This window comes from Ammodytes marinus, assembly GCF_949987685.1.
Source record: "Ammodytes marinus genome assembly, chromosome: 17".
Classification (NCBI taxonomy): domain Eukaryota; kingdom Metazoa; phylum Chordata; class Actinopteri; order Uranoscopiformes; family Ammodytidae; genus Ammodytes; species Ammodytes marinus.
Window position 1 is genome coordinate 16,157,846 of NC_137221.1, and position 25,962 is coordinate 16,183,807.

Consider the following 25,962-nt stretch of genomic DNA (forward strand, 5'->3'; position numbering starts at 1 on the left):
GGAGGGGACACTAGAAATTAGAAAGTCAAGGGGGAAGATTAGTAGAAGCAATTTAAGCTTAAGAGAATGTAAGCATCACGCTGACATGGAAATTAAAGTGATTGATCATTTTCTGAAAGACCTTATGAAGAGTTGGCTTTAATGAGCTCAGTTGTTGTTTTGTCTCAAATTATCACACCAATGTAAAAAGGCGTTTGCTTCAGATATCTTGGCTTTGACACCTCCCTGTATTCTCTCTATTGTCATTTCCTTAGTGGGACCCAGCCAATAAACACAATTTTAAAATGAGTCAGTTCAGTGGTTATTTAATATGTGGCAAAATTAAATTGCATGATATTTATTTCCTTTCAGTCAATCCTGCTCAACGACGATAGGTTTTGCCGTATAGTCAGCCAGTGTGTGCTACTGCTGTGTACCATTCTGAGGTGTAACGATGCTGCAAATCAGATTTTTCTGTTCTACGTCTATTTTAGACTGAAACTGTCTGCAGTCACAATTGCAAGCTCCAACCCATGACAGAAACACACAGGCGTGGTGTCGAGAGGCACAGTCTTGAAGAACAGGCTGAGAGGAATGATCAGCATCATATCAAAACAACTCCTCAAATCCCCATTTAAAGGCAGCAGGCAATTCCCTAATGGGATGGAAGAAGCCACTGTCTCTAAGGAGAAGATAGATTTTATCTTCAGAAAGAAGGGTTGTAACACACAACTATACACCTCAAATAAGCCTCCATGTGGAGATAATGTCCCTTTTTTAAATTTGGATTTACATTCCTGGAGAGTGCAGTTCCTGACTATTACCTAGTAGTAAAATAAAAGGTTTTTATTCAAACGTTTGTTATGCATTGCTTGTTTGTAGTAATGCACAGTTCATCCTTTAAATTAGATACTCCAAAAGGAATACACACTTTCCATCTCCTGTATGATAGCTTCAGGGATTTAGATGGAATTTCACATTTAAATACGTATCCCAACATTTCATGATTGTGTCTTACATGCTTTTGGAGGGATCACCTAGCACCTTCCACCAATGCAAGTAACTTGAATTCCCCTGTATTTTGCTTGCCTTTTTGTCTAGACATGGTCTGAGTAGGTGGACATGGGAGAACAATGTTTTGCCAAAAAGCATTCAAAAGCTGCATTGCACCACCTGATCTGCATAATTGCAACCACAGTTACTCTACTTCCTCCACCTTGGTGCAAGGGGGAGCATGTGGGTCCTGGAACAGGTGCAATCACAAAAAATAGACTTGGAAGACATGGCATTGTGTCCATGTTGGTGCAACCGACAACACATACTAGAGTTTGAGTTAAATATATTTCTGTTCAGAAAGCATCTTCGGGGACAACCTGAAAAGATGCCTGAAAAAGCAAAGCTGTGGGAATTGAGTGCGGAATCCCCTATGACTAACACAACAGTAAAAGATAAGGAGATCATTGTGCAAGTTGTTAGAACTAAATAGTAGTTGTATTTTGGAGTGGGTGATTTAGAGTAAAACTGAAGTGTGTGGAAAGCAGCCCAAATCCCAAAATGATGTACAAGTATAGACATGCTGGATGTTATTTTCAAGCACTTTGGTGCGGTAATAACGTCTCCCTATCATGAATCCTCTGCTAGTCTATGTTTTACACTCATTCTCTGCTGATTTAAGCAGTCTGTTGTGTAAGGATCTAAGTATTAAATAAAAAGGAAAAAGGTGAAATAATACATGTATTTTAATGGTCTCTTTACATATTCTTACTTATCCTTATATATTGTTACATTTATAGTTGATAAGCTTGCTTTATACTTTATGTCGACCTTTATACACTGTACTACCCTTCAATACGTGAGAGCCTTTGAGTCTATTATTGTAAAGGGAAAATACTGACTCTGCATTATGTAGTGCCTTCATTATAAAAAGTGATGGGAGCAAATTGCATAGCAACATAGGTTTATATGCCATTTAGTTTTATGAATGCCAGTAAGTTACTGCTACTAATGGGCTCCTGTTAAATCATGCATGCATTTAATGACCACATGAACTTCAAAAATAATAATAAAATAATGCATATTTTCGGCTTTTCCACAAACCAACAGCGGTCATTTGAGGTAATTATATTTAAAAGATGTACATCAGAATCAGATAATCAGAATGTATTCATATTATACTCTCTCTTAATGCAAAGGAAAACCAAAACACCACCAAAAATCTGTAATTAGTGCAAAAATAAATCTACCTGTCATCAACAAAGATACTATTTAAGTGTAAGATTCCAACAGAAAACGTTGAAAAGTAAATTGAATAGTGTCCGATTCTAACCTTAAACAGGAATGGATGATGATTCTCAAGTGTTTGTATGTGCATTGTGATTGTTTCCGTGTAAGCTAGCATTGACATTAAATATGTTCACCCAGGCGTATACTGTGCAGGGACTTGCAATCTCACCCATACACAAATAAATACAAGAAGAGAAGCATGCAAAAACCCATTGATGCTCCTCTCCCAACAATATATTGCAGCAATAACGATGTTATTTCATGAAGCTCTGGTATCAAGGGAATACAATATGCCGGCTGTGTTTGGGGGGATTTGACAGTGTTGCCAAGTTCAATATCATTAACATGGTTACACCTGTCTCCTTGCATACTGCGTCAACTCAGACTCACTCTGAAACACGAATAGCTTGTACATACAAACCACAAAGAGGTTGAGAGATAGACAGGGAAACGAAGGGAGAGAGATACATTTCCCAGTGAAGCATATATGTCCATCTAAAACTGACATCAGATCTGATATTTAATCTTCAGTTATCATTAACAAAACAAGTGATATAAAGGGCAAATGGTCAGCAGTGTACTGCGGTGAGTCTTTTGTGAGAAGAGGTCTACAGTTTCAAGATGATGGGGGAATCGATTTATTGACCCAAGTATTTCCAACTCCGCTACGATATAGGGCGATTTTAGGACCCTTTGTCGCTTGACCCATTATGTCAAAGTGTGGCTAATGGTTAGCGAGTAGCTAACTTGTTAGCAAGAGTTCAATGATTATTGAGCATCTAACGGTAAGCAGTGGCCTAGAGTAGATCCTGAAATCCTCAGAGATTTGAATCGAATCATAGGATTCCAAAAGATTCACACCCCTACTCACATCCTTTACCAGAACAAAAACATTGGCAACCTATGAGGCCTTTTCATACCACAGCGCAGCAACCACAGCAATGGAGGCGGCGAGTTGCCACGCGGCGGTGTGAAAGGGCCTATTAGTGATATTATTATAAAAGCGTTGCACCAGATGGAACAACGTGGCATATTTTAATAGTTAGGCCTATTAAATGACAGTGAATTTTTTAGTCATGATATGAGCTACAGTTTAGCTACTGATACATACTGTAGGTAATACTGGTAAGTGAGATACATTTTTCTTTTTTTAACATGTATTATTAATTTAGGTTTCTTTTGAGGCAGCGTCTGAGCACTATCACTCAAGCGTCAGTTGTCAGTATATTGTAATCATTGGCCCTGGTTCTGTGGGCCATTGTAGCTTACACCTATAAGCCATTTGCTTGTCATAGAGCATGGCTTGCTGAATGTGGGTAAGAAAGGCAACTAGTTGAATATTGTGCCACTGCTGGTGTCACAATCATTTCTGTTTAGCTTTTCAGCTATTGTGAGGCACCATTCTGTCAAATTTTGTTTAAATATTGTGAATGATTGTTTACAATACTTATCACCATGACTTATTTCATTCACCTACCGTTTGTGTTCACTATATGCCTCTCTAGCTGGCTTGTCTCCGTCAAACTGTGGGGGTCACTGTCTTTCTCAACTGTTTCTCTCCATGTATATCTCTTTAAGCCTCCTTGGATGATGTCCCTGCAATCGGCCCTAGGATATTATTGGCGTGTGTTTACTATTGTGTTTGATAGATCTGCAGGGATGGCTCAATTATCACTATTGCTTTTAAGAGTGACCTTGGAAACTCATTTGTTTTTCTCCCGTTAACCACAGATCCAATAAGGCCCGCAGACGATAACACTTATTGAGAAGTGCACACACATAGTTATGAGTTGCGATGTGATTGATAGTGTATATGCCTGTATTTGTGAGTTTGTGTCTTCAGCAACATTCCAGAGGGATAATGGCAAAGTGGCATGTCAGCTGGGTTTGACACAAATTGAACAGATGGGGAGAGATGGAAAGAATGCCTGTGTATTTGTTGTTTAGTTCATCTTCGTCCAACAGGTGATTTGGGCCTGTTTGGGTAATTTATTTTAAGGCAAACATTCAAGAATCGAATACATTAGACTCTGTACGGTTTCCTCATCAGCATTGTTCCACAACCCAGTCGATAGCATTTCTCTTTCTGCTTTGCTCTCAGTGACTAAACCTACATCCACCTTGACTTTTTGAACAAGAGTAATAAATCACACTGACACTAGAGTCAATTGCGGAACAAGTGGCCCCTTAATACTTCCACAGAAAGAGCTGCTTCAGTTAATATTTTTGCCCCAATCGTTTGTTTGCGCGTATGCTGTTTGAGCTGCTATAAATATATCTTAAAAAAAGTCAGTGACATTTTTAGGGAGTGGAAACGTCATGGTGCAATAAGAACTTTGTATACCTGTTCACTCAAAACAAGCTGTGGCGGAGGAATTCCTGGGATCGCCCTTTTAAATTGTTTGTCAACTTTTGGAGAATGTTAAAAATTAAAGTTTTTTGTGATTTTGTACAGCCTTGTGAATATACATGTACACAGATTGTGACTGAAACAAGTTAAAGAATAAAGGTTTGAGTTATTAGTAAAGTGTAGGTTTGCATTCTAACTTTAAATTATATGATATTAAATTGTTCCTTCTATTTAGAGCTTTGCTTTTATTAACTCCTTTACACACTGTCCACATTGTTAGATAACACACAAATATTTTACAATGACTTAAACTATGCCAATGTGCCTGACATTCATGATGAATAGTAATATTATTTCCTTGTGAGGAAAATCAACTAACACTTATTCAGGTTGAAACGTGTGCTGGTGTGGCTACTACACATTTGTCTTTGGTGAAGGAAATTAAACAGCATCGCAAAGTACCCAATACGGTTCATATTCATTTGTAATAGGATTAAAATTGGATGAGTATATCCTCAATCAAAGCACTGTAGCTCTCATATTTCATTTCTTTGAAAAATAGATCTGAGATTTAGAAGTGCAGGCAGTGTAGGAAGATTGGTTGTGAATGGCAATTTCCTGAAAAGGTTATATAGAAGTTGTTCTCATGGAGTTATCCCCAAGCTTGATTTTAATATCTGCTGTATATGTGTGTTTTTAGAATTACTTATACACAAAAGTGTATTTACAAGAAGCTTAGAGATAGGCTTAAAGAAATGTAAAGAAATTCCTTAAAAAAGAAGAAGAAAAAGGAAACCATTGGGAAGGCCGGGGCATTGTTCTTCCCAAAAGAAAATTTATTTCAATCAGTGTCCATATTATATGTTCTGTGAGGGCAGACAATGAGTTGTGGGAAGAGGAAGAAAGGGATCCCTCAGAAGATGTAACAAGGCTTTCTGATGGGGCCAGAGGTCTGACTATGAATAATACATGAGGGCTGAGAGAGGAAGAAGAACATACACTTTGGCTCTGTTGGACCAAGAAGTCTATAAGGGAAAAGTATGCATGTTGGCTCTGATGGCTTTGCAGTTTTGCTGGTTTGGCCAATGGAGGTCTCAATCTCCTCTGCAGTTCCTTGTTATTGCGCTCTGAGCTTTGTTCCAGTGGAGCACCACCCATGAGAAATAACTGCCCCGAAGGCCTCTCCAAATACATTGGCCTTAACTTATAGTGTAAGGTTGATTGTTTTTTACTGCTTGGCTGATTGTCGTTTGAAGGAATGAATATCCAGTGTTGTTGAGGTTTCTATGTTGTTTGGAGCAGGTGGCTCTGGTGGTTCATGTAACCCCCAGTGTATGTCTGGTCTCAGTAACATCTGAAGGTCACAGCTACAGCTCAACTGCCACTGCTTTAATACTGCCATTCTGAACTTTAGGGTCTTCCATACTGATTAGTTTTACCTCCAAGGGGGGTGTGTGTGTGTGTGTGTGTGTGTGTGTGTGTGTTTTATAGGGAGAATGAGAAAAGAAAGAGAGACTGCCAATTTGTTGATACACGCATTTGTGCTTGTAAGTGTGAATATTAACTGGTTTGTTTATGGGTTTGTTTGTTTGTGTGTGTGTGTGTGTGTGTGTGTGTGTGTGTGTGTGTGTGTGTGTGTGTGCCTGCATGTACAGTACATCTGGAAAAGCTGGCCTGTGCTATAATTCACATAGCCTCATTAAAATACTGAAAGTTTTGCCTTTAAAGTCACGGTGACCCCCAGTCTGCTGTAAAGACCAGGACCTGCATACTGAGCAGAGCTCTGATTGATCTGCCTAAGTAACTGCAATTAACAGGGACGTTCTTGGCCCAGAATCGGCCCTCTCCCCACCTCTCACATGCAAGCACATCCGCACATGAGCAAATACATGGTCATCAGATGCCATATTTCAACGAATCAGTGCGCTGAATAGTGATTTAAAGCATTTGATCCTAATGTGAAGCTAGTCACCTCTGACACCATAACTCCACCCATTGCTGATTATGCATAGAGTAATTTGACACCATGCCCCTTGCACAGGAAACGGATGACATGAAACGAGAAATATGAAAAAATAATAAAACCCATTCCAATAAGAAGGGGTTGCTGAATTAACTGATGCCCTTTGTTCAACATTCTGAAAGGCATTAACAATCTAATGAGTCCAATCACATCATTATGGAAATGATCTCTGTGCAAGTGTTACGTAAATGCCATGGTTGTTGCGTGAACTGGTTTTGCGTATACTATCAATCATAATATGAATGAAAAGACAAGTATGAGAAACAGGGATTTACAAATTTGACTTTGGATGCATTGACATCTGATGCTCACTTATGAAATAGCGTATGATAATGACCCTTTCACGCCTTTTGTGACTGTTTATCACGGGCAATGTAAGCGAGCTGCATCAAAACCTAGATGTTTTTCCAGAAAGAAAAGCTTTCTAGTAGCCTCAACACCCTTCAGAAGTCCTCCATCAGCAAGCTCAGGACTTTCTATGTTTCTCCCCATGGCCACTTCCACCCTTAAACTTTAATGGTTTTCAGCAAAGAGAAAAAAAGGGGTTGACAGTGATATGGGCGAAAGGCAGAGGTGACATGGGGTCGAAATTATATTTATGCCGGTCCTTTCATCCCTCATCCCATATTTATTAACCGTCTAAGCCTTAATGGTGTACCCATCAGTTCCTTATCCTCTGCCACTGCCACAGTTACTTAAGCTTGCTTGTTGCGTGCTGATGATCTAAGCTGACTTCTGCCCATATTTTCCCTTTTAAAGGTGGACTCAGCGATTCTGGACATGTTGAAAAAAAATCACTTGAGTCAAAATCAATGAATGTCTCCTCACGATACACTTCCTGTCCGTACTGTGTGTTCGCTGAAAAAAAAGTATGTTAGTACACTGCCTAGGCTCTGTAAACTGGTATGTAAACAAAGTGGGCCCAAAGTAGCTAGCAACATGCCCTGATGTTGACAAAACATTTTTTGACAAACAAACATTCTCCAGAATTGCCTACTCCACCTTTTAATTCAAAGGAACATTTTCATTTGTCCCTATGGTGAAAAGCGGAGTAACTCAACATAACAGAACAAAGCAGTTTGCATTTCAAATCTTGGCACAAGCGTTTTGGAGGCCTTTGTGTCTCCATGCGGATTGGGGGATCATATGCAATGTAATTCATGTGAGATTTACTACCCAGGATTTGGATTTGTCTCAGGACCGAGCTGTGTACTCAGAGCCAGAAGTGATTCTGGCGCTCTAATAGTACCACTCCAAATTCACATCTGCCCAACAATACACAAGCCCTCTCACTGCTTCATCTTACCCTTTCTCTTAGGCGATAAAACATCTCCTGAGGCATGCCAGCTCACTTTATCAGTCGTGCACTTGCTGTTGTAAATCAAGGCCAGTGTCGTACAACATGGCTTAGCATTTCCGCATTATTTTCATTATACCATGCATTCATTATACCATTTGCAGCTAATTATTATTAGCTGCAAATGTGTTTTTGTGTGGAAAGACAACAGACGATGAACTGTGAGGTTAAAATAAGCAGCAATACAGCTCCTTAATAATGTAATAGACAAATCTTAATTCAGATTTTTGAAAGGTGCCTCCAACATATCCCCTTGAATGTAACAATGTTGCTTGGGTGTGTGGTTTTCAAATACATACAAAAACGTGTAGCACAATAACTGGGCTGAACACCCATGTTAACAAACACACACCTTTTGAAACAACCACCCTCATCATCATGGCCACTGGCGTAGTATCAAAATAAGTTCATCACCTGGTTAGGAAATAGGGACAACCCCATGTGTTCTCTGAACTTAACATTTTCTCAATTACCATAACTGTTGTATTAGAGAAGCTTGCTTCAGTGGAAATCTCTTGACCAAGGGTTGAGGTCGTTGGCACCACTGACTTATAAGTGGGAGGATGGCAGTAACATGGAGCTGCATGCTAAAAACAGCCATGAGAGAGATACAAGAAAGGTTGCGTTTCATCAGTGACATACTCTTTCCTACTCTCTTCTCCACTTTTGTGCTGTTTGCTTGCAGTGAGGCTGAAGAAAACAAAATCACTGACATTTTAATATGCCACCCCCCATCTCAATTGTCATTGTCTCATTTCTCCCTTGAGGTATGTCCTTCCTGCTGCCCAATACTCCTTTGTAAACTATTTCCACTCATTCTGTCTCTCTCCCAACCCCTCAGGCAAGTTAACATAACCAATAGGTTGAGCTAGTGCAGCTGGAACTTACTGTATGAGTGATAAGAGCTTTGTTCACAATGAATGCTAATTCTCTCCACATCTATCCATCTATTTGCTTGCAAAATATGTCTCATATGTCCTTTTTCCAGTCCTTTTCTAATTTTTATTTAATCATTTTCTTTGGTTTATTTTATGTGGAATCAATGAGAGCTTGTTGGCTGATTGTACCTTAGCATGTATCTGCTCCTATAGGGTGAAGCAGATTATGTAGGTTGGGCAGTTGAGGTGGACATTGTTGGAGAAATATAATTTACGGGTGGAGAATTGTAAAATTATGTGAATCTGTGCTTGAGCGTATAAGTGCACAAATTGTATGTGGTGTGCACGTGTGTGCGTGTGTTAATGTGTCTCAAGATAAACCATGATTTGTCTCCAAATGACTTTGGCTGGAACAACTGAAAAAGTGCCTGGTAAGCAACAGACCTTATTAGCATACAGATCAGGAGGCACTATAAGTGTTGCTGAAGTAACATTCACTATTGCTTTTTCAAAGTAATAAAAGATTGTCCTTTAAATGCCAACGCTGGTCCATCTTGGTCTCATTTTTCATTGGGCCACAGTTTGGTTAAGAGTCATTAACATAACAGTTCCCCATGAGTACCAGACCCTCTTTTTAATAGATTTTAAAGGTGAAGAATTTTAGCATCTCTAAGTCACTGCCACATTCATTTTGAAACATTAGTATAATTACCATAAACAAACAAGACAATCACCGGGAATACTGGCGGATTGTGCCAGCCTAGATAATATATTGTCTGCCAAAAGGGCTTGACTTTATTGTTAATCTGATGGATTGTCTAATTGCTTTATGGCACAAAACAGAAGCACAAGCGAGCACAATCCTTTCTTACAGTGCCAGTTGATAGAGTAAATAAAAGATGGTGGATAATTGACTTTGTATTCTCAGATAAGCCTGAACCAAAAAAGTTAAGAAGTTATGTTTGAATATATACCAATAATCGATATACGTTAGTACACAGTTATTGTACTTTTAGCTTGTCCATGAAGCTATGCCTTGCCAAACTAAATAGACACATACATAGTAAATATTGATGAATTAAGGACATAAAGATGCATTTTCTGATACCATTTACTAAGGAAGTGTATCAGTGTTTAAACCAATGCATCAGATAGCCTTTAACTTTAAATCAATCTGAGTGTATATACAGGATACGCTCAATATTACTGCTGTCTTTAAACATTTGAATGTTTAAACACTCATGTGCTAACATGCCGATACTCAAAATAATTCATCCCTTTGTCTATGTGTCTACAGGTTCACTGGACCCAACCTTCCCTCACCCATCATTAGCAGCAAGAACTGGCTTCGACTACACTTTACTTCGGATGGCAACCACAAATTAAGAGGTTTCAGCGCCCAGTACCAAGGTAAGACAAATAGAGCTTTTGATATTAAAAAGGACGATCATTAATAATTTACCACCATTAGATCATATCCTAAACGGTCTTGTGTGCCGGGAAATAGCAACCATCTTGTTACTGAAACTTGAACGTAAACACATTTAAATCGCCCAAAGGATGAACTTCACACATTGTTGACAGCCCATTAGCTTATTCTCATGCAAAGCTCCTTGGAGAATTTAGACTTAGTGACCTCAGTGCCCACATTTTTCAGCACTGTCAAAACAAAACTGTAAACCTCGATTATGTTATTAATCCCATTAAAGAAAATAAGGTAGAGTGACACAGTTTATCGTGTTTCTAGTGCAAATGAGCTTGCATTCCCATTCATATCAATATCTGCTTTATTTGACGATTTTTTTTGGGACTGAATTGGCAGCAAGTGAAACTATCTCATCATTTTGGCAGACTAGTTGTGATTGCTTTCAGAATAAAACAGGATTTGCAGACTCGTTATTAGAGTGGCTCACAATTGAACAAGACAACACACGCACGCACACACACACACACACACACACACACACACACACAAACACACACACACACACACACACACACACACACACACACACACACACACACACACACACAATAATCCTGTCTCTTCTGTGCATCCATTTCCCATCCCATTACTCTTAGAGGTTCAGGGGTCAGCTTTTAGGAAGGATGAGAAATAAGAAAGCGAGAGAGGGAGGAGGATGAAGATTATTGGAACAATATGTTTTCGGACATCAGTGAGAAATGGGAGACTACCAACTCCATCTCTTCAATAACCTATCCCCCACACGCCATTTTCATCATGACAGTTCCATTGATGCCGGATATGCCCTATGTTTGAGTGATAAATGACTACTAATCGAATGTCTTCTTTTTTGTCTGCTTTATTTAATTTCCTGGTAACACTTTACAATAAGGGTACATTAATTAACTGTTATTTAATGTTAAGTTAATGCTATTGATGGTAGCTTAGCAGTTTTTAACAGTTAATTAATGCGTTGTTAATGTTTAAGTATTAAGTAAGCATTAACTAAAGGTTAGCTAATGAACCATTATTGTAAATTGTTACCAATTTCCTTATTCAGTGTCCTTCATTTGCAAGTGGCAGAGGAAACAGCCCCACTCGGTCAATCCAATGTCTGCATCTTAATAGCTTAGTGTCCTCATGACAAACATGATGATACCTTATTTCCTCCTCTTTGTCGTCAGGGTAACACATGCAAGATGAGCTTCTTTCTTCTCATTCTTTCCCAAGACACACAATAGACATACATTTTGACACATGATTCAGATTAGCTTTGAATTTGAATTACAATGCACCTGAAGCTGAGCAAAGGATACACACACATTCGTGCATACAAGGTAAAGTTACTTTGTCAAGAACCCTCAAAGATAATAAATAGGATGAGAATCAAAGGCTGCACAGACATTGTTGATGGTTTAAAAAAAAAGTTTTTTGGTGAATAAATTTGCATTTGAATGAGCCTTTTATTCTCTCTAGAAGTTACCCTGGAGCTCAATAATTTCATTTCTGTATTCCTAGTTGTTTACTACACATAGTCGTATCTAATCTAATACTGATATTATTACCTGGACAATTCTATCCACAAGATTGCAGAGACATTGTGCATTGCTTATGTCTCTTCTTCTATGTAAACTAAAGTTTACTTTTTATGGATTGACATAAAACATATGTGTGCTGCTGTAGATCATTCAAAGTTTGGGTTTATTGTCTCAAAGACAAAGTTTAGTCATTTTCTTGCGTGACAGTTTTTGGCCAGACCTCAATTCTCCTTCATTGCCTTGTTAAAACTGCTGTTAGCATAGCTGGAGTAGGTGTGGGCAATGGTATATGGTATAGTATAACATTTGATATAACTACTTATATATATATATATATATATATATATATATAGCCCTAATATATATATATATATATAGATTAAAAAAATAATCTAATTAATTACAGGCTCTGTGATTAATTAATCTAAATTAATCGCATACTTATATGACACTTTTATGCCTGTTTATAAACAACTGTAGGCCTATAGGCTACCGTTCATTTCGCTCTCTCTCTCTCTCTCTCTCTCTCTCTCTCTCACTCCGTCTCTCGTAACTTCTGTCTCCTCCCCTCAGCCAGGCTTCTACATTAAATACGTTTAGGAACTACTGGCGCCGAAAACAAAACAAAAAAACAAGCAGGCTAAATGACGCACACACAAAGGAGGAAAAAAGACAGGCATATGCTAGGAAGAGTGAGAGGGGGCGGGTGTCCGTTTAGACAATCGCAACTAGCAAACAAAAGTGAGACACGGAGGAAGATTGAGAGATAGGCCTACTGTTTTGAACCTACATTGTTAATTAGGCACCCACTAAATCAATAATGCACAGACACTGCGGAGAATAACATAAGACGTATTCCTACCTTCATGCTTATTTGCCCGGATGTTATGACATAGAGCCCTCGGCCCCTTTCCCCTGCTTCTTTCTTTACTCTTTAATCCCGTGCGGGCCGTGTACGCAAGCTACAGGTGCAGCTCCGCTATCGTCTCACCTATTTTGCACCGGGTAAAAGGGCAATTATAGAAGTGCAATTAATCTACGTTAATTTTTTTAATCGTGTACATTTTTCTGTGATTACTTAATCGAAATTAACGCGTTAATTTGACAGCCCTAATATATATATATATATATATATATATATATATATATATATATATATATATATATATATATATATATATATATATATTGCCGCAGATATGTGGGCACTGCTGAAACGTGTGGGTGTCATGATTGCACTTCCTCATGCATCTTTGCTCTGTTCTCCTCTACAGTGAAGAAGATGACTGAACTGAAGTCAAGAGGTGTGAAGATGTTGCCTAGCAAAGACAACCACCACAAGATATCAGTGTGTAAGTTAGAGACCTTACATCTCACCTATTCAGTGAAATGTCATTTTTTCCTCAAATACAGTATTTCTCACTGCACTGCAGACTGACACCAGTGGCTAACATGGTATACGCCTGTTTATTTTATATATATATATATATATATATATATATATATATATATATATATATATTTTGTAGCGTCACTTTTTAGCTCAAGGATAATAAACAGGTATAGCTGCAGTTGGAACTGAACTTTCAATTTCATTAAATGATATGACTTGAATTGACTCAAGGCCTGCAAATTTGAACTGTTACCTTCGCTCATGTCCATCTCTATGAGAAGATCCAAAACAATCCTTTTCAGCTTTTCACTTGCTCGCAACTCTTGCTCAAAGTAATTTAAAAGTTTCTCAACACCTCGGCCAGAGAATAGGGAAAAGGCTGAATGTTGTAAAGGGTGCAGACACAAAGGACACTCAGTCCAGTCTGTGCTAGAGATGCCGCTATATTACCAAATGGATTGGTTTCGCCTTGGTTTTCTCTTTTCCCCGTGGCTGTCTTCTTGCCCTTGTTCTCTCTCACTTTCTTGAGTTCACCGGTCATTATCCCCTTCGGCTTATTTGAACATCTGTAACACGTTGACAGCCAGGAGTCACTTAGCTAAAATGACACAGAGAGATGGATGTTGGTTTTAAGAACAACCTGTCCAACAAAAATAAGAAATAATGGTAAGCCTGCCTCTAGGCCATTAGAATTAATTTTTTCCATGTCTACCTTCAACTTTTGCTCTTAAACCTCATGTCCGTCTGAAAAGATTTATTCTTCCTATTATTTTGTTATTTTTTATACTAAATTGCCCTAAAGTGTATTTTTCTTCCATTCTTCACTATGTATTTCCCTGTTATTTTTCATTGTCCAACTGTCTTTCCGCTCTACTGGAAAGACAGACAAATTATCAGAAAGATTTTTGAGTGAAAATATTCAAATTCATTAGGATTTGGCTGTATGTACATATCAGTTTCAGCCTGTAACATGCAACATTGTCATGTTACTTCTAAAATGCTGTTTACTCTGCTGACAGTGATCCTTGTTTAACATTCTTTGCTTCACACTGGGACTCCGACCAATGAGCAGGTGTCACATTGCTTTGGCCCTGCAGACCTTTTCACCCTCCCCAGTCAGTCAGATGGGCTCTCCTCGTTGGCCAAGTTTATTCAAACCCTTCTGGCACCTTACCTTCCACTATTTTGCACCCAATGACATGACTGAAGTGATCACTACCAGGAAGGTGCACTGGGATAAGATGTATTTTCACATAGACATAGTTGCAAACTGCACAACCACAATCAGCTTGTGAAAACTTCTGATCAATCTCAAACATATACCAATACAAACAAATTCTGTATTTCAGCAAGATAGAACATTTTCAAAATAAAAATAATTAAGTTTTTTATCTTTTGCTCTGTCTTCTCCTGTCAGTGTCTCAGATGGGTGTAGCGCAGGGACACAACATGTGTCCAGACCCGGGGATCCCGGATCGAGGGAAAAGAAAAGGCACAGACTTCAGGTAAAAAGCTGAAAGCCAAGAAGGATTTTAGAACAGTCTGATACAGTATGAGTGATTAAGTTGGTTGGTCATTAGGTTTCGAGGACCTCATTGTCCATAGAGAACAGTTATGACCCTGTTAAGCTATATAACTCTATACTATTGGCTTGAGCTACATCGTTTTTAATGTTTATGGCTTGTGAAAAAAATGTCAAGGTAATTTCTTTCCGTACTCCGTTGCGGTTATTGCTTCATTAGCCTAATTTTAAATTTTTTAGTGTGACATTTGTCACAATTCTTCAAAAAAGTGATTTTAACACGAGGCATTCAGTTTTTCTAATTTAATCTACTAGACCTAATTAGCTTGTGTAATTGGTATGAAGGTGCTCTATAACAGTTTTCCTGTTAAGAATGTTGTTCCACATTTACTGTATTTCAGTGCCAAATCATTTGTCCTGTCTTAAAATTGAGTTATATCAGAGTTTTAATTAGTTCCACTATCTCCTTGGGAGTTATATTTTTTTTTATTAAGTTTTCAAAGTTTAAAATGTGCTGTTTTAATAATTGGACAACTTTATTAGTCAATGCGTATAAGAATGTCAGCAATGCTACATTATTCAAATACCACTTTTTTATATGTAGTCCATTTTTCCATAATTATCTTGCAGTTCAACGTTAATGATTTGAACTTTGTTTACAATTGAGATGCAGTCAACAGTTATTAAGCTGGGGGGAAAGTTTAAATTTGGGGACACTATTTGGTGTTATGGAAAACATGGTCTGCATCTTAAAATGTCCTCTAGCATTCAACACATTGCCCACTGATATGCCCCATAAAGCCACTGAAACCAAACCAGATAGAGAAATGTGTACAATGAAACACATACCTTACCATTTGAGACACTGCACACTTACAGGCTTCCTCTGTGGGACGGTGATATTACCGGTGGGATTATGGAGTTTCATTCCTGTCAGGTATATTGTCTCTATCAGTGGTTAACTGTAACACAGATAAATCGGTAACACCCGTCTCCCACAATGGACCACTTTTGGAAATCACAGTCGGGAAGTCTAAGAAAATATATGTCTCCCCCATAGTAAGGGTATTACCTCAATTGCACTCCAACTAATAAAAGTAGATTTTTACAGGAACAATTGTGACTCATGTTTTTTTTTCCCTGTATGTAATTTCCTGAAGACGAGGAGCCACAGTGCATTTCTCCTGCGACGAGGGTTATGAACTGCAGGGCTCAAAGAGCATCACTTGTCTCAGAGTGACAGACAGCTATGTAGGCTGGAGTGATGATCGGCCCATCTGCAGGGGTAAGGAATTTGACCTCTGATTACATTTTAATACTGAGGTGCCCAAATGTTGATGGATTTGCTTGTGAATGTACTGCTATTTTGTGCGGATGTGACGTCTCTTTTTCAAATGTTCTCTTATTGTACTAGATTTAAGTTTTCAACCTTTACTTGTATCCACAACAGGAAGAAGGTCTATGTCCAGATTCCACACTAGGGCTTTTAAACAACCCAGATCTCTGAATCAAACACAATTCTAATATAATCATCTGCATGATTTTAATCCCCTTCGACATCAGCTATATGGCTTTGCTGTGACTCCACTTCTATCAATGTGTCAAGATATTTTACAGAACGAAGGGGAGGGACCATCCACCATCTGTGAAGGATTGTATGTATGAAACAGGGGTGAAGGCCTTGTTATGAAAGTTATCTTTTGTTGTCCTTTGAACTAAGAAATTGACAAAAAGTGTGACCCTCTTTTTTGTGTGCAGGTCATATAATCACATTAAAAAAACAAAACAAAATCCAGGTTGATATAGCATCAACAGTAATGTCAGTGAAATGACCCTTTAAGAGTATCGCATTCCATCATCCATACTGAACCTTTGGTACTGTGCCTTTGTTCTGCATCAATGGAGATTAAACATCATCCAGGAATAATTGGAGATCTGTATCCTAAATTAGCATTGGTGATCATTAAGCAGCCCTATCTTTAGCATGAAATTCACAGCTCCCTTTTGGTTCAGACTTTCTTTCTAGTCACACCGAGCTGCTGCAATTCTTCTCTGTCATGGACTTTCATTGCAGTACTGGCACACACTAGGTGGAGTGTATGAGACAACGTGATTCCCATGATTTAAAAAAAAAATAGGAGGCAATTGCTTCAGTGGGCTTCCTACCTGCTGTATTATTTTCTTTAAAGTCACCTTCAGTGTCGGCAAAACTCAAACAAATGACTTTACTTTTTCCCCCCTAATTTTGCCAAAGTTCTTTGGGTGGAGCATGGAGCCAAAGTGCTGGGCCTGAACACCTGAAGGACCTCTCTGAGAACATAACTCATTAAAATTGGGGCAACTTGCATAGGCTCCTTTAATTACTTTCAGGTTATCCCCCATGTATGTACACACACACGCGCTCACTTCCTTTAAAGTACTCATTAGAAATTCTGTTTTAAATTGAAAGGTTGTTTAACAGTTCTGTTGTGCAGACACCCTCAGGCCTTGATAGAAAAGTCAGATTTTCCTTTAAAGCTTGGCTTGCTCACTGTTCACCGACTCTTTGCAATGACAACAAACGTGTGAAACTAGATTTTTGTTTTTACTTCTCTCCCATGATAAGGAGTTCGATACATACACTAAACATTGATATTATACTGTCGGATGTCACCTACTTAGTTTTTTCTTCATAATAAATTATCCTAACATTCTAAATAATAACAACAACTATCAGCTGCAGTTGATAGATTCATTATAGTGAGTAACTGGGACTCACGGGTGGTCATTTGAGTTGGTCACCCAAAAATTGGTGGTTTTTGAGAAATTATAGTTTTAAAATTGTGTTTGATGTTTTATGGTTATAATCATGATTATATTCATGAATTTTGAAAATGCATCTGAAACGTACTCACCTATAGACTGTATATAAAAAGATAGATGTGCAAACGGTAAGAAAATTGTGACCGGTGAACTATTCTTTTTTACTGCAAGGTTTCTTCCATTTATATCTTGGATTTCAACAAGGATTTGTTCACATTCATCAGGGGAAAATATTGGGTTGGTCCCGTGGGTGTGTTAGCAGTGGGTTTACTGTGTCCTTTCAGATTGTAATGCTTATACTTTACAGACAAATGATGAACACATAGCAACATCACTGAACTCCACACTATATTTTACACCAGTGAGTAAACTGTATGATTGAATCCTGCATTAATCTATTTTTTGTATGGTACCAAACTAAATTGGTAAGTTAAGTGTTTAAAAGGGAGCACAGCAGTTGATTCTGTTTCGATAGGCTCTTGACAATGGTTTAAAAAGACAAAGTATCATTGCCAAGCACTTACCATACTACAGCTGTAGGCACAAATCGGAGCCAAACAGCATTATGTCTTGTGGTTTTTACAGGATATCCTGAGACCAAGGAGATGGCTTGACGCAGGCTACGCTGTCTTGTTCATAAATGTGAAAGGGGTGTATTAAAACTGTCTGTACCTTAACATTTGTTTCTCTCTGTGTCTTCACTTATAGCACCAATGTGTGGAGGTCTTTTGAGAGGGCCGACTGGTGTCTTCACATCCCCAAACTACCCAGTCCAGTACGACAACAATGCTAACTGCACTTGGGTCATTACAGCCACAGACACATCAAAGGTAAAAGTCATTACACATTGGATTTTAGCGACATTGCAGTTCTTATTATTTTTTTGCTACTGTAATCTCCCTGATTCCAGCAGTGTGTTAAGTATAGTGTCTGGCTGCTGGCAAACCAAACAAAGGCTGTTGAGTGTTGCCTGGTGTGTCTGCACCTGTTGGAGAGAAAACTTGAGAGGAAGCTCTTATCTAACACACATGACACTCATTTTACACTGTTGATAATTGCTACAGGACACTTTTTGGCCTGTTGAGCAGACCATGTGACAGAAGCTCAATCAAAGAAAGATGTGAGAGAAGCGAAGCATGAAAGAGGGGAAAACAATACTGGCACTGAGCCAACAGAAGAAGAAGAGGAGAGTTGCAAGAATCCCCTGTGGTGAGGGAGAGAAGAAAAAAGAAGTAACAGACAGAAGAGCAATGGAGAGGTTTTGAGAGCATGTTCAGAGGATATCATGGAAGTGTTAAAGCCACCTATGTTCAAACCATTGACTTTGGAGTTGTGTGCATGAACTCAAAGAAAATGGTTTTACACATTTGTTCTCCTATTGCCCTGTTCTAAGTGAGGGGGAGGCTATCTGAGGTGAGAGTCAAGGGGTTTATTTAGATGCAATCCACACCGATAGAGCCCCACCCTTTGCTAAAAGGGGCACGCACGCACGCACATACACACACACACACACACACACCCACCCACCCACTGATACCCTTCAGTATACCCGGCGGGCAGCCTGCTGCAACAGACAACAGTACTTTGTACAACTGCCTCTCGGTCCGTGTCTGGTCCAGATGAAGATGGAGCGAGGCTGTTCTTTCGGTTAGAGATGTAATGGGCTTCTATTCTATTTCTGTGCGCATATATAGGCCCAGCCAGAGGAGATGTTAGGTCAGGCAGGAGACTGAGGCGGAACTGCCAAGCGGTGTGGGTAGGGACGTGACACAGCTCCTATAGACCTAAATGCAAACCTTGTGACATTTTGACTAATGTGGGTTATTGCCGGTGTTGCTCCTTCATAATGCCCTGAGGCTATACTGAATGCATCTGTTTTTAGTTGAACATCTTTTAGGTGTTCATCCGTCAGCGTCAAAAGCACTGGGATTCTGAAACAACCCAAACGTCAGACTTGCCAGAAAATAAAGTATATATGTGTGGTATACATTGTCTCACCTGTTGGGCTGGTAGATAGGACATGACATATCAAAGTATCAAACTATTTATTAAATGTTCTGACCTATTTTTGCTTTCACATCATCCATCTCTTTTTCTCCACCTTGGCAATTTGCATTATAGTCGCTGGTTTTAACGTAGGACAGAATGCAATTTGCATTTATATAAGCTTTTTCATTAGACCTTGTTCTCTCAGTTCTCTGGAAACATTAAGCATTTGGGCGGAAATCAGTGGCAGCCAATTTAAAATAGGAGACAAACAAAAATGTTTCTTTCTTTACTTTATTTCATTTATATTTTAGTTTCCCATTACCTGCTTTGTTTGTCTGTCTTTATTAAGTTGCCCCTTGCTTCCTTCAGCAAGGATACACTTTTTATTTAATTTTTTGTTGTTGTTGTTTTTTTTACCTCGCTCCAACCTCCCATAATCCCACATGCGGCATTTAAAATAGATGCAATGAAAATATCTGTTTTCCAAACGAATATATACATATTTAAAAACTTGTTTCACTTGCATAATGAATACCTATATATTCACCTTGTGGACAACCTCAAGTCCCCGTCCTGCATCTCCTGAGGCGCTTGAAGTCATTGTAAGTCTGGCTAGGTAGGCCACCAAGGCATCTACAACCTGCTGATTTGATGAGCCAAGAGCAGGGGTCACGCAGACTGCCTGGCAGGCAATCAGATATTTGATTAGTTGGAAATAGTTCACAATCACCAGACTGGAAGGCAGATGTAACAAAAAATATACACACACCACCATTTTTACATCGATGAAATTCTATCACAATACCAAGCTGATTGATTTACAAAAGAAATAGATACACATGTTGTGATTGGTTGAATAAAGAATCACAGATTCATGCCAGTATTTTCATAAAAATAAAAATAAAATTATAACAATAAAGGATATGCTTTACATACAATATACACAGCTGTTGCGTATGTGTGAATGGAGCTCTGCCAGACATTATATTCAAAAGAGTTTGATGGATGATAAATGGATGGCTAGTATAGTCACAGATGGAATGGGGTCCCTCCCCTGCACCTGTGTGTTACGGGCGTGCAAGCAGCTTGTCATTTAGGGTTATCTTGACGATGTCCCTTGCTGTTGTCTAGGTGATCAAGCTGACATTTGAAGATTTTGACCTGGAGCGAGGCTATGACACCCTGACAGTGGGAGACGGCGAGGTGGTGGGAGACCAGAAGACCGTCTTCCATGTGTGAGTGACTCCTTCAACCTCTATCTGTTTGTCTTTCATCTTCCCTCAGTTCTCTTAACTTATCCTGGCTTTTACTCCACACGCCAACCGTCTATAGCAGTAATTTTTTTGATTTCTGCTACCCTGTTCCATGTAATCATATTCTCTGTTTTGCTTTCTCTTTCCTCTTCACCTTTCTTCTTTTTGGCATACAAGTCTTTTCTTCTTTTCCAGTCGCCTGCAGCCGGCTGCAGCCCTCTCTCTCTTCCCTTTCACCCTCCAGCCCTTTCTCTTCTCTCACACTATTTCCCTTTCATTTCATCACCACCTGATGCAGTGGTGCATTAAAAATAGATGCCACACCACATTGTCAATCGTCAATCTTTTCAATGTTAAAAAACAAGATCACAGCCGTGCCCCCTGATGGAGTTTGCGCTAGCAGATGCTCCATAACAATACACAGGATGTTGTTATTAATTGTGCTGAAAATTTACCACCTTAATAAAGTTTTTATAGATCAATTTTTATGCAGGGCTTCCTCATCAGGGTGACAACTGGGAGGAGTGTGGATAGGTTTGTGGAGGCGGGGTTTGTCGATCGTCCTCTTCCTTTAATACTTTTGACTCGCACAACACACACACTCTAACAACCTCCTGATCTACTCAATTAAGGACTCCCTCGCCTATACCCATTTGGATTCCTTTATGATATAAAAGTAGAGTGAGCAATTCTGTCATTGAGATTGGATATGCGCTCTTGCGCACAAACAAACTAGAACAATTTAAGAGCCGAGAATGTACTGCAGCTTTCAGCACAGTTTAACTTAGGACTATATTTTTGTGATTCAGTGGTGCAGGCAAGTGTGTGCAGTGCAGGCAGGGAACTTTAAGGTCAGCTGCATGTAACCCTACTACAGCACAGTCATAAATGTGGTGGTTAAAGCTGGGGTATATGATTTGGGAGAAAATAGCAGTTGGGATAGAGATTCGAATCCAGGGACATAGATGTCATGAGCAGATTGACCTTAACCTTAAACAGGCCACCGACAAGGATGATTTTTTAGACCTGAACTATCTTGCAGGTATATTATAACAAATTTACCATCAGCTTATCAGCTTAATGGAATTGTATTGGTCAATAATCTGAAGTGAAATGGATTATCAAATGTTTAGTTTTAGTAATGCAGACAGTACAATAAAAGGTGAATACATGGAGTAAATCCCCATAATCTAGAGCACCTCCACACACATGCACAAACAAGTTCACACACTCAACACATTGCAAAAAGGCTGCTGAAAGGACAAAAATATGGACCCAACCTATACAGACACTACTTCCTTAGTCCTCCCGCAATCCTCCTTGTGCCATAACTAAACTTAGAACCCTTAATCATTTACTCTGCAGCTACACATTTCCTAATTAGAGTTGGGTGGAATTACTATTCAAATAGGATTAAATTACCTCCGTGGCATTGACTGATCTTGCCTTCATTTTCCACTTTCCTGTCTAACTGTTTTAAATAAAAAGGTTTAGGTTTCCCAGACTGGAATTGCCTTCAACAGTTTCAGAACGCTCTTCTTTGATGAGAAAAGTCAGATAGTTGAATATATAACTTCAGGTGTTTCTCTTTTTGCTGCTTGCATTACAGTTTTTTTAATGATGCTGTGGAGACTCAGGCTGTTAAAGTGACAACACTTTGACGAACCTTGCAGTCATACTATATGCAGCACAAACAGAAAGTACAGTTGTAGAACATATTATAAGAAAGTTCTGTTGAAGAAAACCTGTGCTCTTGTCTCTTTCTTTAGCCTGTCTGGTACCACCACTCCAGACCTTGTGGTCAGCACCAGTCACCAGATGTGGCTCAATTTCAAAACAGATGACACCAGTGGCTCGCTGGGCTTCAAGGTTTCTTATGAAGGTAAGAATGCTTCAACATTTCTGGTTGTCAGACAGTGGAATGTGCAGGCTTGCTGGCTGTATTTGTCTAAGCTGGTTCTCAACAATGCCACATACAATGCATTCTTTTGTTTTGGTCATTCACTCTTGCATTGCGACTAACTGCTCAAAATTGACATTGTGGGCTCTGTCGGAACACATTTTGCTTAACATTATTGTCCTTCCCTGGATTTATCATCCTGAGTTTGCTTTCAAAAACATAGGGGTCAGAGATGCAGCATATGTCTCATTTGAAGGCTTTTGTAATGAAGCTTAAGAGCATCATAACAAAGTAGACATGGCACTCGCTGCCTTCTGTCGCATGGCATGATTTATCTTCAAATTGCAGTTAGTTTACACTGCTCTTTTATGTTACACATACTGTACCAAGGGCTCATTCTAAGCAAGGACGATCAGTGAATGAAGCCTCACATTGCTGATTTCATTCCAACTATGCAGAAATGATTCTTGTAGATTAATTATTTGTGTCTTCTAGCCGTGAGGCACTAATCTTGGCAAATTAAACCAGTCCTAACAGCCAATCAGCCATCAATGCAGCCTGCATCAGAAAGCTGATGCAGTCATCTTATTGCTTAATCCTAGTGTGTGTCTTGTGTGGGTGTGTGGGTGCATGAATGCGTGCGCCTTAACAAAAAAAAATGCTATTGATAAATGTATGTGCTAAGAGAGGCAAGGAGCAAAAGTGTGAGCTTTGCAATTTGTATGCGTGTGTTCTGTTTTGTCTGTGTGGATGCATGTGAGTATGGGGGGTTTGTCCTTCTTCTAGATACGTCTGGTGTTTTGCCTCTCCGAGGCACAGAAAGCGTTCTCCCTTGCCCACAGATGCTTATTTTTCATCAGTGAAACAAACAAACAGAGAAAGTGGAGCAGCATGCTGAACCAAAGTGTAATTAAAACAATGAGTTCTACTTAATGAAGGGGAAGAAATGCTTTGAACCACTTCACCTCCCAGATTGGAGCAACCAAAATCTAATTTGCATTCTCAATTACTTGTGTTTCAAGCCTGATCATCAAGTGTAATTGCAAACACAGCCATACCAGTACACACACTACCACCTTACACTTGCTGCATTTGAGTTCTGGTTGCAAATGTTTCTGCAGTGGCCTCAATCTTTCAACTTAAATCATAATGCTCGCAAACAAAATATTTTAATAAACATGTGTGTATCCAAACCCAACCACCGTAGCCCTCTCTGCACTGAAAATGTATAATTTAAAACATTTTCATTTATTTACAGCCATGGAAATTGATGCACCACCAGATAACTGTACATACTACATCGCCATGTACAGACCTAACTAGAATTAGGTCTGTGCATTTATAAATAAGAATTTGATTTGCTGGTGGAGTTAAAAGCCTGTAAAGCGTATTGAGACATTTTTTGCAATATTTGCTTATACCAATAAACGTGACTATTAAAGTCCTTTTGTAGTTTTAGGCCACAGGAGATTCCAGAGTTGCTGTTGACAGTAATATGAGTCTGAGTTCCATTACAATGCTTGGATTACTCCGGGATGTCAAACAGACAGGGACTACAAATATTCCATTACATCTATTCCCTTATTCATGAGAATCAAATGCAGTTTCATTGACTTATGCCTGCTCTCTTAAACACAATATATACAAAGACTCCCACATACATTCACAGTCACATGAACAACAACAACACACACACACACACACACACACACACACACACACACACACACACACACACACACACACACACACACACACACACACACACACACACACACACACACACACACACACACACTTCAAAGGGTTTTTATTTATTGCACTCGTTTTCCCTAAAGGTCTAATTGAGGCAGGGATTTTGAGTTATTCAGTAGAGAGTGTCTCAGAGTGACAAACAAATAATGTATGATTATTTCTATGCTTTTATGCATTTGCATATGTACTGTATGTAGGACTTTCTGTGTCTGTCTTATGCAGTAGCTTGCTTGTTCATCCAGATGCGGTTTCTGTCAGATGGTACACATTACCTTCGTATACGCTCTGTTATTCTCTCTGAGACTCACCTCAAAACTCGCTTTCAGCTTTTCTCCTTTTAAAGGTGACTTCCACGTAAGATCAATGGCTTATCTTGTGAATGGAGCTGCCTCAGGACAGCCATACATCCAAATAGCAGTGAGCTCTAAATATGTGTTCTAAATGATGATCATCATTAGGGCCGAGTATGGATTTATATCCAGCATCACCCCTGGTGCGGTTTAAAATCGTATTAGGCCCTGCCATCATTTCCTGGATGGATGAGCTTATTCGCTCTCTGAGTTTCCCCATCCGGATCCCTCGATAGGATGCCTCAGCATTCCCATCTGCAAACCTCAGAAAAGCAGAAAATACGAGTGAAAGAAATAGGGATGCATAAATCTTGAGATGATGAAATTTGCAATTGAGGTTTTAAGGAAGGAAAAAAAGGAAGAAGGGTGGTCTTGGAGGTGTGTGTTTGTGTGTATCTGAAAGTGCTCACGTCAGCTTCCAACGCAAGTAAGAACGTTTGTCACACAGCATGAGAAGATATATATTTTGCAGTGGACGAGAGAGGGGGAGGAGCAAAAGGTTTGCAGCATTAGTGGGTAACATCTTGGGAGAAGAAAGAGATAGTAACGACCAGTCGGTGGCAAACTAAATTATAAGAAAAATAAATCCACAAAGAGAAAATAGGAAATTAATGTTGATTTTTATATTGATGTGTAGAAGCTATTCTGTATTGTCAGCCCAAACATGAACTGTTTAGAAAATAATTCATTCCTAACTTCCAGTTATACCCATTCAGTCTTAGCTAAGGAGCAGGACAGAAAGAAGGTATCTGGTGCTCAATTTAGAAATAAACAGGGACTATTAAAGTAATGAGTAGCCCAAGGACACTATGCAGCATACATCACCCAACTAAGGTTGCTGTTGTTGCAATGTGCCCTTAATAGCAACCACACTAAGCTAGTTTATATTTAAGAGGTGTCACAGTGCCAGGGAGAGGCAGACGGTAACCCTTTTATAAGAAATGTTACCCTATCAAAATGTAGAGTCCGACAAGAATAATTTACTATTCATTAACTCTAAATCAATAAGATGAACCCGTATTTGAAACTGTAATGTCAGAGAAACATCACTTTTTGGTTTGTTTTAGTTTAGTGATATGTTCATCTTCATATGTATGTATCTTGTAAACATATGCTAGACTCTAG

At 39.0% G+C, this 25,962-nt stretch overlaps 1 protein-coding gene across 1 annotated transcript in view; it reads left to right on the forward strand.

Annotated features, from left to right (window-relative positions):
• csmd2 (CUB and Sushi multiple domains 2) overlaps window positions 1-25,962 on the forward strand; it is a gene marked incomplete at both ends in the record, with an annotated part of 232,602 nt that overhangs the window by 106,802 nt on the left and 99,838 nt on the right. The window contains 7 exons of the mRNA XM_080045422.1: window positions 10,168-10,280; window positions 13,148-13,225; window positions 14,684-14,771; window positions 15,949-16,073; window positions 18,299-18,420; window positions 20,711-20,814; window positions 22,602-22,714. Coding sequence (XP_079901548.1) covers window positions 10,168-10,280; window positions 13,148-13,225; window positions 14,684-14,771; window positions 15,949-16,073; window positions 18,299-18,420; window positions 20,711-20,814; window positions 22,602-22,714 — 743 coding nt within the window. The remainder of the gene's footprint in view (window positions 1-10,167; window positions 10,281-13,147; window positions 13,226-14,683; window positions 14,772-15,948; window positions 16,074-18,298; window positions 18,421-20,710; window positions 20,815-22,601; window positions 22,715-25,962) is intronic.